Genomic DNA, 15,413 nt, shown 5'->3' on the forward strand with positions numbered 1-15,413 from the left:
AATTTTAGTCTTGCAAGGCAACAAAATTACTTTCACAAACAAAGGAAAAGCAAATCATAATATATATATATATATATTTTTTTAAACTATAAATAAATAGATAAAGGGGCACTTTGGGCCAATAACCCCGCCAAGCTCCTTTAGCCATGTTGTGGCTACATTCACCATCGAAACTAAACAAAACATCAAGTAAAATTATAATAAAAATATAAATTTGTTGGGGAAAAATATATATAAACATTTTTTTCAGGTAATACCACATGATGTCCAAATATATACATGTTGCTAAAAAGTTATTTATTTATTTATTTTACATAGTTGTGAGACAAACCTGATAGATGCTTCCATGGGTTCTTGGTTGTCTTGTGGATGATACAAACTCCTGTCTTTAAATGTATTTCAAAATAAAAGTCCCACATTGGCTATTTCTTTTTGGTTGCACCACATGATAATTCAATGGGCCTCGTCTGACAAATGCATCTCTCAATGGCCCATGTATTAAAAAAAAAAAATAGCCTTCAACATAAAGGGTTTAAATAATCAAAGAATAACCTCATACCCTCGTACATAAAAAAGACAGTTCAAGGTCAAGGATGGCACAAAACGGATTCACAGCAAACCAAAATTAAGTGCAAAAACTTATTTGTCCAGAAAAATCAACTCACTCAAAATATGAATAATATTCTGGTACTATGTTTGTCCTGCATGTCATTCCAGATCTGAAAAAAAGAAGAAGTTTTTCTCATAGCAATATGCCGGTATACTCTTTTATTGTCAGATTTAGTTGAGCATGCCTTTAAGTCCTCCCTATGTGCATGGCAAGCATACGCCACTCTTGATAAACTGGAACACTTGGCATCTCCTCTGTTGCACATGGAGAAGTTAGAACTCCATCAGGCTAAGGCCAGGATCTGCTGTTGGGTTACCGTTGTATTGATCTCAATTTCGCATTCCGGGCATATTCCACTGGTTAAATCAATGAGGAACTGTGAGAGAACAAACATTCATAATAAGAGCAAGAATGTGTACTTCTTTGCTGGGCGCGTCATGTATTGCATGCACTTACTTGTTGGATGATCTCTGTCACGTTAACTCCCAGGGCATGGATAACCTGAGCTTTTATATGCCCGTACACTGTTGGGCAATACGAAGAAACACAACAACTAAATTACTTATTTCTTTACTCTTTAGTTGAACGTGACTTGCTTTAGTCCACAACAAAATTATGCATAATGTCGATGGAAAACTGCTGTTTTTCTCTTTGAGTGGCAATTTTATGTCATCAGCCCAATTAAAGTGATATCTAGACTACTACAACCATTAAGTGGAATAACATCGAGACGCTTCTGAGTCTGTTGGTGAGTTTTCACAGCATTTTCTCACAGCGCATGAGTGATAGCAACCATTTGTGCTTTGCTGGCATCTACTGGTGAAGGCACAGCAATGCTAGTTGTTTTTGATGAACAAGTAGATTTGCTCCCAGTGATTGGCAGTACATGGACCATGTGAGCACATGTGCGTGTGATGTCACAGTACCTCTTCCTCCTCCAGTGGGTTCCTCTTGGAGAACTACCAACAAAAGACAACAATTCTATTATTTCACATCTGAGTGGTAGTAGTCAAAATAGATTTTGTTCCTTTCAAGAAAAAGCCCGACAAAACATTTGTTAAAATTACTGTGTGGTAGAATGTGGGAAATTGAGAGCTTTATATATTAGTTGATGATGGCAAGGAAAATGATCGACTAATTAATCAATGATGTGACTGGTGAGGCATGGGCTTTTTTGAAGTCAAGAATAAAACTATGAATCCAAAATAGAATATTAGCCTCTATTTCAATTTTTACCTTAATTGGAACATTTGTTTTCAAAGCTTTTAATTGTGCTTTAATCAACACCACACTGTAAAAAAAAATAAAAAGGCTTTACATTCCAGAATGAAGATTTCTGGTCAACTACTTGCATATTCCGATCTTCCGTGTACATGCTCCGCTACCTTCATCAGATCGATGTAAACATGTGATTTATCAAGACGAAGTTCATTGATCTGTTCTATAGTTTTTACACTTAAAGCAACATCTTGATTGAAAACAAGCTACTAGTACTTTAAAACAAGTTCTCCCATCGTAGACGTTTTTTATTTTTTGCTAACCTGGTTATGAAAGCCCCGATTATAAATGTAACCACTGGTAACATAACTGCATGTCTGTTTGTAAGTTGTAACAAACCAATCCGTGTTAAAATCAGTAAATAATTTTTTCAGTTAGGATCAGTGTTCCCGATAATTTTCTATGTGTGTTCCATGTTTCTGAGGCAATGGCACTTGAGGGTTTGAGCTTTCCAAGTAGATCACTGTTCTGGTGTACAATGTGCAAAGTGTAGGTGTGGGACTTTACTTATGTCGTCGTTAGCTGAAAAGGAAATAAAAGAGAAAAACATGTTATTTATCCCATTATACTTGAGGAATGTACAGCATTGGTTATACATTAGGATTTTGTGAAAAAAAGTGGAAATGATTTTGGTTATGAGATAATGATGAAGGTTGAGAAGTGGCAGCCAGATGAACGGCAAGTAGTGCATCCTTATATTGTAGTTATAACATAGCTAGGCTATTTCATGTAATAATAATAATAATAATCATTATTATTTTACTCTTCACACGCAGGACGGAGTAAGGTAAAGGAGCCTCCCCTACCTGCCTCTGACCGCAAGTCCCTGATAATAATACATGCTAAAATTATAGTTGTAATGTAGCTAGCTAGCCGTAAATTCTTGAAACGATATTATGAATCAACTACAACAAAAGTTTGGCTGCACTGTAACGAATTGACTCTAGAATTTACAAGAAATAAGTGGCAAAAAAGTTGCCAGCTAATTCTTGTAAAATCTCAGTACATTATTGCCTTTTTTACAAGCATTTACTGTATATAAATTAGTTACTGTATTTACTTTTACAGCAATTCACTATAATCTAGTTTACAACCGTTTCCTTTATTCTACATCATTTACTTATTTGATTTAAATACACAAATACAGTATGTCGTAGTAAAATCATCCATTCATTTTCTTAACCACTTATTCGTGCGTAGAGCAAGAATCGATGGGGACGGGTTACTAATAAGCCATGGCTTCTACCCGTCAGCCCTTCTTTCGTATGTCATTGTTACAAATGATATGATGTGATCGATGTAACCTGTAATAATGTGTTCGAAAGGAAAAAATGAATAAAACAAAACAAACAAAAATATATTATGAATCAACTGAAACAGTTATTTGGAAAATTCTGACTCCTTTAGCTGGATGCAGTTGAGTACTTAATGTTTGAGCTTCCCATGTACAATAGATCATTTTCTGGTGTACAATGTGCTAACGACTTAGGTTATGCGATAATGACAACAGTTGTGAGGTAGATATTAGTTAGTGGCAGCCAGATGAACTGCTAATAATCCATCTGTTCACCGTAGTTATAACGTATAGCTAACCTAGGCTCCAATTAATGGTTAGACTACATCAGATTTCACATTAGACCTTTAGGCATTCGCAAACAACTTATTACTGGAGGCAAATGGGTGTGTTTAGCTTCCCTTGCAAATCATTATTCTGGTGCGCAATGTGCAAAGAGGTGTGGGAGGTTACCTGGGGCGTTGGTAGCTGAAAAGTAAATAAAAGAGAAAAGCATGTTATTTATTTCATTATACTAAAGGAATGTACAGCATTACTTTGTTTATCTATACATTAGGTGAAAACAAGTGAAAATGTCTTTGGTTATAAGATAATGACAAAGGTTATGAGGTGGATATTAGCTGTTTTTGTTTAATAAATATCTGCCTTGGCCTCAAACTCCTATCTCTGCGTCTGAGTCCTAAATCTGCCACGTCGTGTCATGAACTGCGAGTAATGCATCTACTGTAGTAATAACGTAACTAGGCTTAAACTATTAGTAAATTATGCAACAGCTACAACAGGCTTCATCTAAGACATTGAGAGACACAATAATTAAAGTCTTTTGGCTGGGGACAGTGTGCACTTGAGGGTTTGAGCTTCCCTTGTAGATATTGTTCTAGTGTAGAATGTGCAAAGTTTAAGTAACGTAAAATGTATTCAATTTTAGTTTATGAATGTAAAGTGTTTCCTAATCTATACATTGGGTTTTTGGTGAGAAAAAAAGTGAAACCAACTGTATCTATGGGATAATGGAAAACATGAGGTGGATATTAGCTAGTGGCGAGGATGGATGAACTGCTAACAATGCATCCTTAAACTGTAGTTTTAATGTAACTAGGCTGAAATTATTGGTAAGATATGCAGCAGCTACAACCGGTTTCATCTAAGACCTAGACATTCACTAAAGACTTTTGGCTGAATGCATTTGGACAGTTGTGTGTTTGAACTTCCATTGTCGGTGTTTTTTATGGTGTACAATGTGCAAAGTATAGATGTGGAAGGTTACCGATCCGAAAAGAGAAAAACATGTTAAATATCCCAGTTTTATTTTTGTATAGTAGGGATGGGATGAGAATTCGTAATACGAGAATTTGCGGGATTAGAATGACACGAGATTTATCATCCTGCAAAGCACGAGATGTATTTTTTTCCGAGGCATAAATCTGCTTATTTGTGACAAAAGTGTGCTAATTGGTTAAGAAAAAAATTTAATAAATACAAATTTAGATATTCATATATTCAAATTCTACACTTATTTTCCTTTAAAATGATTTAAATACATGGGCGTACCTAAAAAATATACAAAGTTACACCAATTTTAATGTTGGCACGATGAAATTTGTTTAAAAAAAATTGAATAATCGATATTGAATCGATTTTCCTTTTTGAGCCTGATATCGATTCATAAAACCATGAATCAATTATTTTAAGAAAATATAATTTTCAAGGCCATTTTTAAGGTATCTTACTGTTTTCTTGGAAAGTTTTTGTAACCCACTCAAGTTGTACACTTCACTTGTTTCATATTGTTCACATTAATTTAAAAGTCTTTTTTTACATTTATGAAAGACCTAATTGGTTGAACTTTGAGTCCATTCAGAATCTTTATTTTGAATTATTAAATTAGAATTATGGAAATATTTTCATCAATGTTTGTGTAACACTTAAGTGATTAAAACATGTGTTACTTTCATTAAACTAAATCATTTAACCAGTTACGACCTCAAAATAATTTAATTTGGAAGTTGTTTGTGGCGTTTTTAATCATTCCCTTGATTTTTAAGAAGAATTGATGTTCCATAATTAAGCAATATTGATTGAATCGAAGCGGATCGAATTGGGAAAAATCTAAATCGAATCGAACTGAACTCCTGTGAATCGAAATCAAATCGATTGAGGAAATTAGAATCGATACCCAGCCCTATTACATTATGTACAATATATACATTACATACAATACATTATTACATTAGCCTACATTATTACATACAATGTATTTAACAACTTTTATACTAGAGTCTGTCACTCTGCTCTGGTGGAAACTGCTCGGCTTCTCGCTTGAGTTTCACCCTCGCCAATGTGAAATGCTTTAGCTCATGAATCCATTCATTTAAATTAAAAGTAGAAATATATTTGTTTAAGAAAGAGATCCCAGAATTGGAGATTATCACTGTTTGGATTACAAACCTTTGCCCCGGACTGATGACATTTAGCTGTTCTACTCCAATGTTGGATGCCGTTGTTATGATGTGTGTCTTCTGTTCACTTTCATGCTGAAGGGTCACATTATGGTGTATTTTTATTTATTTTTTTACTTTTTTTTTGGTTTCCATTAATATAAATTATTTGTTAAGTGACGTTAGAGGCGAGGAACTCTTGGTTATTTTGAGGCAGGTTTCCGAGACGGGCTACTAGCTAAAAACACGTTGCCCAAATTGTTCCAATAATGACTTATTTTCATTCATTTCTATTACAAATTTAACTTTGATGATGCTGGGAAATAATAATAGAGACATTAAGGAAGCTATTTTTTGGAAATTTTCAAAATCGACATTTTTGTCTAAACTATCTTTTTTTTTTTTTTTTTTTTTTGCCCCAAACTCAAAACTAATGGCACCGTCATGCGGACCCTTTTTTTTTTGAGCAGGTCACATTTAGCGTACACTGTCAGGAAGACAGTCGCAGCAACTTTTTTATGACGGGAAAACGCAGTGAGAAGGCCATCTTCAAAATAAACCTTACTATACCAATAATATATGGACATCAATGCCTTGCTAGGCTCTTATTTTGAAGTTATTCTCGGCAGCGTGTCACGGCCTATGACGACTTGACTCGTCGTTGCCTTGAACGGGAAGATTTATATTAGCCATCTTTTTGTTACAAATCTCATCTCATTCTCGTGGACTCATTCTTGTGAGACATCTGGTCTCGTGGGATTTCTGTCTCGTCCCATGCCTAGTGTACAGTATTACGTTATCTATACATTAGGTATTTGGTGAAAGAAAAAGAGAATAATTGTAAAACATGGTGTATTGGATATCAGCTGGTGGCAGGTGTAGGCTGATGAATATTGCATCCTTATACTGTAGTTATAACGTAGCTCGGCTCAAATTATTGGTTAGACATTATGCAGCAACTACAGCAATCAGTTTATGTCTTGCCATGTCAAGCCCCACTCTGGGTCTGGACTTTGTTCTGTTTTGTTCTTTTTGACCTGTGCCTAGTTTGCCTCCTTGTTTTTGCTCGATTAAAATAAACCTTTTTTTGGAGCTCGCCTGTGCCCCCTCATCTCTGCTGCCCTGCGTTTGGGTCCTCAAACACCACCCTCGTGACAAGATGATGGTCATCCATATTTGTTTTCATCAGCGCACACTGCGTGTGTTGGTGTGTGCGCTTTCCAAAGTATCTCGAAGAGGACTGGTACCGTGCTTCTTAGTTCCGCATTATTTTCAACGTTCTGTACTATATTAACCTTTGATTCACCAAATGTCAAAAGTCGTCATGACGTTAACACTAGGGGTGGGAAAATTTCAGATTCTTTCTGATTCAGACGGGGACAAATCTGAATTGATCCACAAACGTCCAAATTTCCATTATTAGACCAGTTTAAGGGGGCAACTGCGCTGCGTGCAGCTGCAAGGTTCAATAATGCGGATTGTGTCATACAACACTCGCGGGTTGCGAGTAGGACATACTGCTACATACAGGACAGGCTGTCTGGTAGTGGATGCGCTGCTTGACCAATTGTATGTGTTTTTTGCACATCGACATAAAAAAATAAATACATATAAAAAGATAAAAATTGTAATTCAAACATCCACTTTTTTAACCACTAAAAAGAACCAACCATTGTCTAATTCATATCTTTGTTTTCAGTGTTAAGGGAGTGACACATATTTTAATTACTATGCATTTAAAAAAATCTGATTAATCTGTTATTTTAATTTCAGCAATTATCACCTGTCTAAATTATTCAACACAGACAAATCTTTACAAGCGATGAAATGTTTCTACAAAATATCCAGTATTATATATTTTATTATTGGCTACATTGTACATGTCACTGATTTTTTTTTTTAAGTATATTGAACATAAAACAATCTAGTTAAATGAACCTTCCAATTTGAATTTGTTGATTTACACCATTAACCAAATTTTATTAACATCTTACAAATTCCTTTTATATGTCTATGTGTGCCCTGAGGAAACTGTGGAGACAACATGCGCACAGTCACTGTTTGTGCATCTTGAAGAACTCATCAATATTATAAAAGAAAACATTTATTTTAGCAAAGGAAATGGACAATTTTTAGTATTAAATAATAAACCATAATCAGCAAAAAACACAGTAATAGTCACGCTACAAATTTGGAAAATAATCAAATAAAAACATTTTGTGACTGAAAAGTCCTGGCTGTACCTAATCAATTGGCCAAGATGGCCGCCGCCCTCGGCGAGCGGAGTGGCGAGAATCCTGGTCATACCTAATCAATTGGCCAAGATGGCCGCCGCCCCGGGTGGGCAGAGGGGAGAGAATCCTTGGTGTACCTAATTAATTGGCCAAGATGGCCGCCGCCCTGGGTGGGCGGAGTGGCGAGAATCCAGGGTGTACCTAATTAATTGACCAGAATCCTGGGTGTACCTAATCAATTGGCCAAGATAGTAGTAGTAGTAATAGTATTTGCAATAGTAGTAGTCGTAGATAGGCCAAGCCTTGAGTACACCAAGAAAAAAAGGGGCTGAGTTGAGCTCAACAGTGAGAGATGATTGGCTGAGGCAGTTGCTATGCAAAAACGACAGATCATTCACGCACACACATTTGATTTTAACTTGTTGCGAGACGTCACGCACCCACATTCCATTGATTTTGTATAGGATACGCTCACCTCAAACAAAAGCCTCTCACGACCTAACGGTTGAAGATGCAGATTCCAGAAATGGCTCGTTAGAACGGCAAGGGTTTGGGGAACGCGAGCATGTTCTCAGTTTTTTAATCGGATGAAAAATGACCAACTTAGGAGCAGGTTGAAAATTTATGATTGACCCTCAATCCCTGAAGTGACGTCGTGCGGCTTAGGGCAACATAGGCCATTCCAGGTTCAAACACACGCTTAAGAGACACCACTGCAGAGGTCATCGTCATGCCTTGCACTTTGTGAGCCGTGCATCCAAAGGCAAGCTTCATTTCTGGCCCGCTTCGGGATTGTCTAGCCTCAGTCCGAGCAAGGTCACTTTCTCCGCCGACCCCTTTGGGGCACTTTGAACAATGTTGCCTATTGTGCCAAAGGTCCCGTTCACCAATCCGTCCTCAACATCCAAATTCCGAAGAAGCATAACCCGAGCTCCTACACCAGCTTGAAGGGCATCCGGTAGATCCCTTCTCGACCCCATGATCACTTTGGTCACAGTGACCATCGCCCCCGACCGTGGGCTCTTCCTGTAGTCCTCTGCGGGAATATTGACCACAGTCAATTTGAGAGCAGCCACAGTTGCTGCATTGTGCCTATCCACCTCTTTATTGGTGGCAAAGATATGCAGAGTATCCGCAGGGAGGTCTCGCGCATCCGTGACAGCCGTGGTGAGTAACGCCCTGTCACCATCGCCGAGTGGATCAGCCTTCCCCTTCTCCCTGATCCTGTTCAAAAGCGACGTCGTCTTTTTGCCGCATGATTTGAGTAAGCTTGACCATCTGAAAATCTGTCCAGAGGTCAAGAAGATCGTTGTCAGAAACGCAGAGGGGTTTGGACCTTCCGAGGGGTGGCAGTTGGTAGAAGTCCCCAACTGCAAGAACGGAGATGCCCCCAAATGGTCTCTGGTTGCCCTTGATTTGCTGAAATCTCCGGTGGACATAGGCAAAGAGTTCCTTGGAGACCATGGAGATCTCGTCGATGATCAAAATTTCCACGTTGCAAAGGGTTGCTCTCAATGCGTCCAACGTATTCCCCAGCGCCTGGTAAGGAGGCTTTAGAGTCCTGGGGAGTTTCAAGAGGGAATGAAGAGTTTTCCCTGAGATGTTGTAAGCCGCCGTGCCAGTAAACGACGTCAGCAGCACAGCAGGCTTGGCCATATCCGCTTCGCTGCGGAACCTGGGAAGCTGGCGGAGAATCTTACTGGCCTCCTGGTAAATGCACTTGATGACATGCGATTTACCACAGCCAGCTCCTCCGGAGATGAAATAAAAGAAGGGCTCGAGGAGACGATCCGAAACGCGTTTCAAACACCACTCGCGCACAGCGTAAAAGACGGACGCTTGCGTTTCATTGAGACTGCGGTACATGTTCCTCACAAACTCGGCGCTCAACTTTGGCGCCTCAAACGCCGGCAAGACCGCGCCGCTACCAGGAGCGTCCTGGTAGGCCGGAACCTCATCTTGCGGGTCTTCCTGTAACGGATTAGATTCGCGTTCGGCAACACACTCCAAACGCTCTGCTTCTACCTCCGGCGCAAAAGTGCTCCACGCGTTGAGAACCGCACGAAGCTCTTTCAATTTTTCGAAGGCATTGTCCACGGTCTTTCCCCGTCCTTCGTACCGCCCCCGATTGCGGTCGAATATAGCCCGCACCCGACCGAACTTTGATTCCCGGGCACCGTAGAACTCCTCGTACGTTTTGAGGTTTTCAGACCTGAGCTCGGCGTCGTCTCTGTGGGGGAGGTACAATTTAAGATGGGTCCTGTAATACTTCTCAGCATACTTTTTGATCGAGAAGCGAGTGAATCTGATGACGGCATCTTTTCCAATCCGTTTCTGGATGAATCCCTTGCCGTGTGAGAGGGGAATGACATTCTTGCCCTCAGTCTGCTGACCGTAGACGACCCGGTATTCGGATGCGAATTCGGCGAGACACATCCGCTCAAACATTGCCGTTCTAGGTCTTGCCACATATTTGTCTGGCAGACCAGACATCCACACGTTGTCTGCGTCCGGATGCATGGTCCTCAGTCTACTCATGGGTAGACTCAATTTCACGCCATCCTCAGCAGTCTGGATGAAAACTACGCTGCGCGAGCACTTCTTCAGAGGGAGACTGCATGTCCGCGCCACCGCTTCTTGAGCGCTCACCTCTCTGTGCTTGGAATACGCCGCCATTATTTTCCTCATCTCGTCCTTTTTGTCGACAAGAGGCTTTGTCTTCAAGTTTTTGACGACAGACGTGAGGAACTCGTACATCTCGTGCTCCGGTTTGGAAATGTACGACATCATGTACATGAGACCCGCGACGTCATCGAGCACGTACTGAATATCCATGTTGGCGTTCCATGCCCGCAGCAGATGTGGGTTGTAAGCATTGATCCAGCTTTCCGTTGGAGCACGCTTCAACATGACAACCATTCCGGAGGTCAGATTAATGACGCTGTCCTTGTAGCTGTCCATTGTCAAATTGGCCTTTTTGAGAAGCTCCGGCAAGTCCTGCGGGACATCCGCGTCCATGAGGATCTCTCTGATGCGTTTGAGTTCTTCTTTAGCCTCCCTTTGTTTTTCGGTGAGGCGAGCCGATTTGGCCGCCTGCTTCCTATGCTGGCCTTCCACACTCTTGTCCGTTGGGACGTCTTCAGTCTCCGTCTGGAATGGCAACGTGATGGTGGTTTGGTCCGTCGGCAGTTTGGGGTACCCAAATCTGCAAGAAACGTTTCCTTTCCGACAAGACTTTGTGTGGTTTTTGCTGTGTGCCTGAACGCTGGTGACAATGTCGTGCAGTTCAGGGTCCTCAATCGGGTCTGGTATTTTGCAAGTGATGTACTTGTCGATGAAGTCAATGGCTTCTTGACAACATCTGGGGTCGGGTTCTTCGATGACTGGCGCACCCTTAATCCAGAGCAGCATGTGAGCGTGCGGACTTCCCCTGGCTTGAAATTCTACACGATAGAAGTGGTCTTCTACCGGACCGAGGGGCTGTGCAGGAGACAGGATGAATGCCATAAGAGCATCCATCCTTTTCTCAAAAAGGCGCATCACTGTGACGGGATTGCTGCGAAGAACATCGCATTTGGCATTCCAGTCGAGATGGGAAAAGTCCCCTTGTTCGCCTTGCTGTGCTTTGACTATTTCGATTACTTCGGGCCATCTCATTTCCGCAGCAGAAAAGGTAAGGAAGAATGTGGGCTTGCCCAACTGCCTGGTCATTGCATGGAGGTCCCTAAGGGCACCCTCCCAAAAAGCCGGCGTGCCTCTCAAGGGCTGCATGAAGCGCATCGCATGCTCTCTTTGGATGAGCTTCTCCAGTTCGTCTTTGTCCTGAAGCATCCGGTTTGAAATCTTCTTCCCATCCCAAGTGAGGGCTGTCCCCTTGCGGGCCTGAATGGACATGCTGTTGGTGGCCAGATGCGTTTCTGTCACAAACTGCGCAAAGAAAAGGTAACTTTGATCTTTGGCAAATCGAGTGTCAACGGAGAATAACCTTGCATTGAAATACAAACTGGGTGACAGCTTAATTTCTCTCGCCTCATCGAGTGAATTCTGTCCTGTTGGGAACTGAACGGGAAAGGCCATGGCTTCGAGGTTTGGCACGGCAAAAAATCCCACCGGCTTGTTTCCTTGGGCAGGAGCGATGCTAAATATGCCGTCCCCATATGACAGCTTTTCCTGCGCGATGTCAGGAGGCTGCATACAGGTGTCGAGTGTCAAGCCCGGCCTGAGCTCCTCTTTGCTCTCTTGGGGAGTCTGTTGCTCTTTGTTTGCGGGGGTGTCGCTGCTCTCTGGCTGTGCATCGGCCTCAGGGATGTCCTCTCCTCCTACCCCCTCGTCTTCCTCTTCTTGGAGACTTTCAAACTGAGCGCTTTCATCTATCGATACAGTTTTGTATTCTGCATGAATGCGTTTCAGTGTCCTCAGCGCTGCCAAGACATTTGTCATGTTGACAGTGTAAAAATGCTGGTAACCTTTGTACACAATGCGGCGCTTCAGCTTCACCTGGAGAAGCTGGGCCTCACTGCGCGGCCTTGGGAGGGAGTTCACTACGGCTTCCATCTCTGATGGAACGCACACCACAGAACCGTGTACGGCCCTTTGCCGTCCTTTGGGCAACGCAACAATCTTTGCAAAAGGGATGATTTTTGCAATTAGCTGTCGTTCAAGTACATTTAATTCCGACAGCTCTTCGGGAATGGGTGCCAGTGCCAAGTTATTTGCCACCGCCTGGGGTGGCATGCCACCTCTGAACAGATGGTTGTCACAGGTATGACAAATCCACTCCTGCATCCGTTCTTGAGGAACGGTACATGGGGCGGGGCAACTACAAGTGTGAACAAACTGGCCTGTCAAGCACGCAAGCGCCACATCAACATTTTTGGTGTATCTGGCTCGTTTGCAACGCTTTACTTGATTGGGGAAAAGCGCACGGTGGCACACTGTGCAGATATACGTAGGCCCATGCCGAACCCTTTCCCGGAAAGAAGCGATGGTGGCTTCCATTTCTGGATCTACGAGTGCCTGCTTCAATTCCACAGAGACGTCTACTACACCATTTGCCTGATCCTGCTCAATTTCCTGACACTGGGGAATGACGCGACTATATTTATTTTTGATTTTCACAGAACAATTTAACTTGTGGCGAATACGTTGCAGCGCGTTTGAATCACGCCTGCCCTTTTTGTTTTGTAAACAGCGCCTAATATGAGAAAGCCTGAAAGCCGAATCTTTTTGGTACCTCTCTCGCACGTAATTTCTCTTTTTACTTTGAAAAGATATATCCTTTCTGTACCTCTCTCGCAAGTTATGTTTTCGTTTACCATGAAAAGAGAGGTCTTTTTCGTACCTCTCTCGCAAGTATCGTTTTTGTTTACTTTGAAAAGAAAGGTCATTTCTGTACCTCTCTCGCAAGTATTGTTTTTGTTTACTTTGAAAAGAAAGGTCTTCCCTGTACCTCTCTCGCAAGTAATGTTTTTGTTTACTTTTAAAAGAAAGGTCATTTCTGTATTTTTCTCTTATGTACCTTTTCATCAATATCTTCCGCTTTTGCTGAAAAGCAAGATCGTGTTGGTATTTATCAATCAGATATTGCTGCCGTTTTGCCTTAAAAGCAGAATCACTGTTGTATCTATTCTTCTGATAGAGCTTCTTTTTTTCCTTAAAGCACAGATCACTGTGATATTTAGAATTAGATGACAGTTGTCGTTGGCACTTACGAATGTGTTGACGTTTCCTATATAAATGTTTTGCACGCTGACTTTTACTCAATTTGGAAACATCTATATTAACATGCAGCAGTTTGAGTCCTTGCTGAGGTTCCGGAATATTTTGACTGTAATTAATTTGACTTGCGTGGCTATTTGGTACAACATGTACCGCACTATGTAGCTCTTGATTTGGAACAATACCGACCACTATTTGTATCGCTTTAGTTGGGAAATCACCTAATTCAATTAGTAGCTCTTCCTTTGCCTTTGATATGGTTGTAGTAGAATCCCGATGCGTGTTAATGGAACTGCCGTCAATATGAAAAGAGACTGGCACAAACTCATATGTTGCAAACCGGCTATTTCCTTCAAAAAGCTGACGCAAATGCTCAACCAAGCCACACAAGTGAGAAAAAGTCAACATAATTGCAGTTCCGTTTGGGTGTGGCAAGCCCACTTCAGATCTGGAATGTGAATCAAATAACCCAAAGTATCCTGATCTGTCACGGAATACTGCAAAACACTCTGGATTCACAATCAAGAAAGCATGAGTGACATTTTGTGACAAGCACTCAAGCTGAGCTCCAAGAGACAATCCCAAGTCTCTTTGGGAATGACCGTCATCTATGACATAACCAACGCTGAGCTCATGCATCTGTACATTATAGACATTGGTGTCCGTCATGACTTGTTTTGGCATCTCCTCGACAGTCAAGTGATCATTCCCAAAGTTATGGTCCAAAATCAATTGCTGTTTAGCACCCACGTAAAGAGAGTCCCCGTGTTCAAGCACTCTGTCAAGTTCAAGCGAATTAAACTGCAACCCCTCAGCATGGAAGGCCAAGAAAGTGAGAGCCATACAAGTACACTGGTGGTTGCGAGAAAAACTTGAGTACCTTTCATCCATCTGTGAATGTGTGGCCCTCACGGATAGCGTGCGTTGAGGAAATCCCACAGCAGGATCCTGAAATGATTGAAACCATTTTAATTATCTTAAATTCTAACTAATATAATTTTAAACATTTCATATGTTCATGGTTAATGTTGTGAGTATAAAAAAATTACCTCAGTCCCAGGACGACAGGGAGATGATGGTCTGGAAGTGACCTCTGCAGGGGCTGGCCTTTCCTCTGGCTGAAACGACAAGCAAACAATAATTCTTTAACACACAGCACTTGTGTGAAGAGTCACTAATTTCTGTTTGTGATTTTAAGTAAGACTTCTCAGGGCTGATAAGAATGCAATGCAAACCTGGTGCTCTCTCCGTGTGCTCTTATGGGCTGGCCGCTGTCGTCTGTGCCCTGCGGTGGATGCCTAACAAGAAAGAGCAAAAACAAATAAATAAATATATATGTATATATATATATATATTTTTTTTTGCTTTTACTGCGAAGCATTGTTACTACAAGAATGGACAATTACCTATACTTTTTTTTTGTCATAAAGATAGATATGTAAACATAACGGGCAAACAAAAAAGGAAAACTGAAATACCTTCTTGTCCTTTGGAACCACTGGGCAGTCCTCAGGGCTGGAAAGATGAGCTGGAGACAGCTTGTCCATCGCCTCCAACATGGGTGGGCTGAACCAGAGAGGGTTCAATGGGACGTTGCACTGTAAAATAACAAAACAAACAAAGAAATAGAGAAATTGAAATTTAACATGTGCCAAGCTAAAAGGCTGAATGAATCCATGATCACCATCACAAACCTGGAGAGTGCCCATCCACCCAGTGGGCCCACAGGTGACCTCAGAGTCCACAACCGAGCTGCTCTGAAATGACTAGTGACATTATTGCAACACACACATTCATAAAATTTAAGGTTTTCAAAAACATGTTAGATGGTTTTCAAAAAC

At 41.2% G+C, this 15,413-nt stretch overlaps 1 protein-coding gene across 6 annotated transcripts; it reads right to left on the bottom strand.

The window, feature by feature from the left end:
- Positions 1-276: 276 nt before the first annotated feature.
- LOC147155418 (uncharacterized) lies at positions 277-15,413 on the bottom strand. Of its 6 annotated transcripts, XM_086066699.1 has the most exons (10): positions 15,267-15,413; positions 15,051-15,170; positions 14,808-14,870; positions 14,622-14,690; positions 14,453-14,520; positions 3,636-3,650; positions 2,396-2,410; positions 1,537-1,569; positions 1,067-1,134; positions 277-986 (listed from the first exon to the last, which is right to left on the bottom strand). In XM_086066699.1, the coding sequence occupies exons 5-10, from the start codon at positions 14,457-14,459 to the stop codon at positions 894-896; spliced, it is 231 nt and encodes a 76-aa protein (XP_085922825.1). In that variant the 5' UTR covers positions 14,460-14,520; positions 14,622-14,690; positions 14,808-14,870; positions 15,051-15,170; positions 15,267-15,413; the 3' UTR covers positions 277-893. The 6 variants fall into 6 exon arrangements, 2 of the variants coding, with proteins under 2 accessions (XP_085922825.1, XP_085922824.1); XR_015092360.1 differs by having other exon boundaries at positions 1,067-1,569; XR_015092361.1 differs by having other exon boundaries at positions 1,537-2,410.

This window comes from Leptonotus elevatus, chromosome 22 (genome assembly GCF_054856555.1).
Source record: "Leptonotus elevatus isolate MCC_2025b chromosome 22, RoL_Lele_1.0, whole genome shotgun sequence".
In the NCBI taxonomy this organism is placed as follows: domain Eukaryota; kingdom Metazoa; phylum Chordata; class Actinopteri; order Syngnathiformes; family Syngnathidae; genus Leptonotus; species Leptonotus elevatus.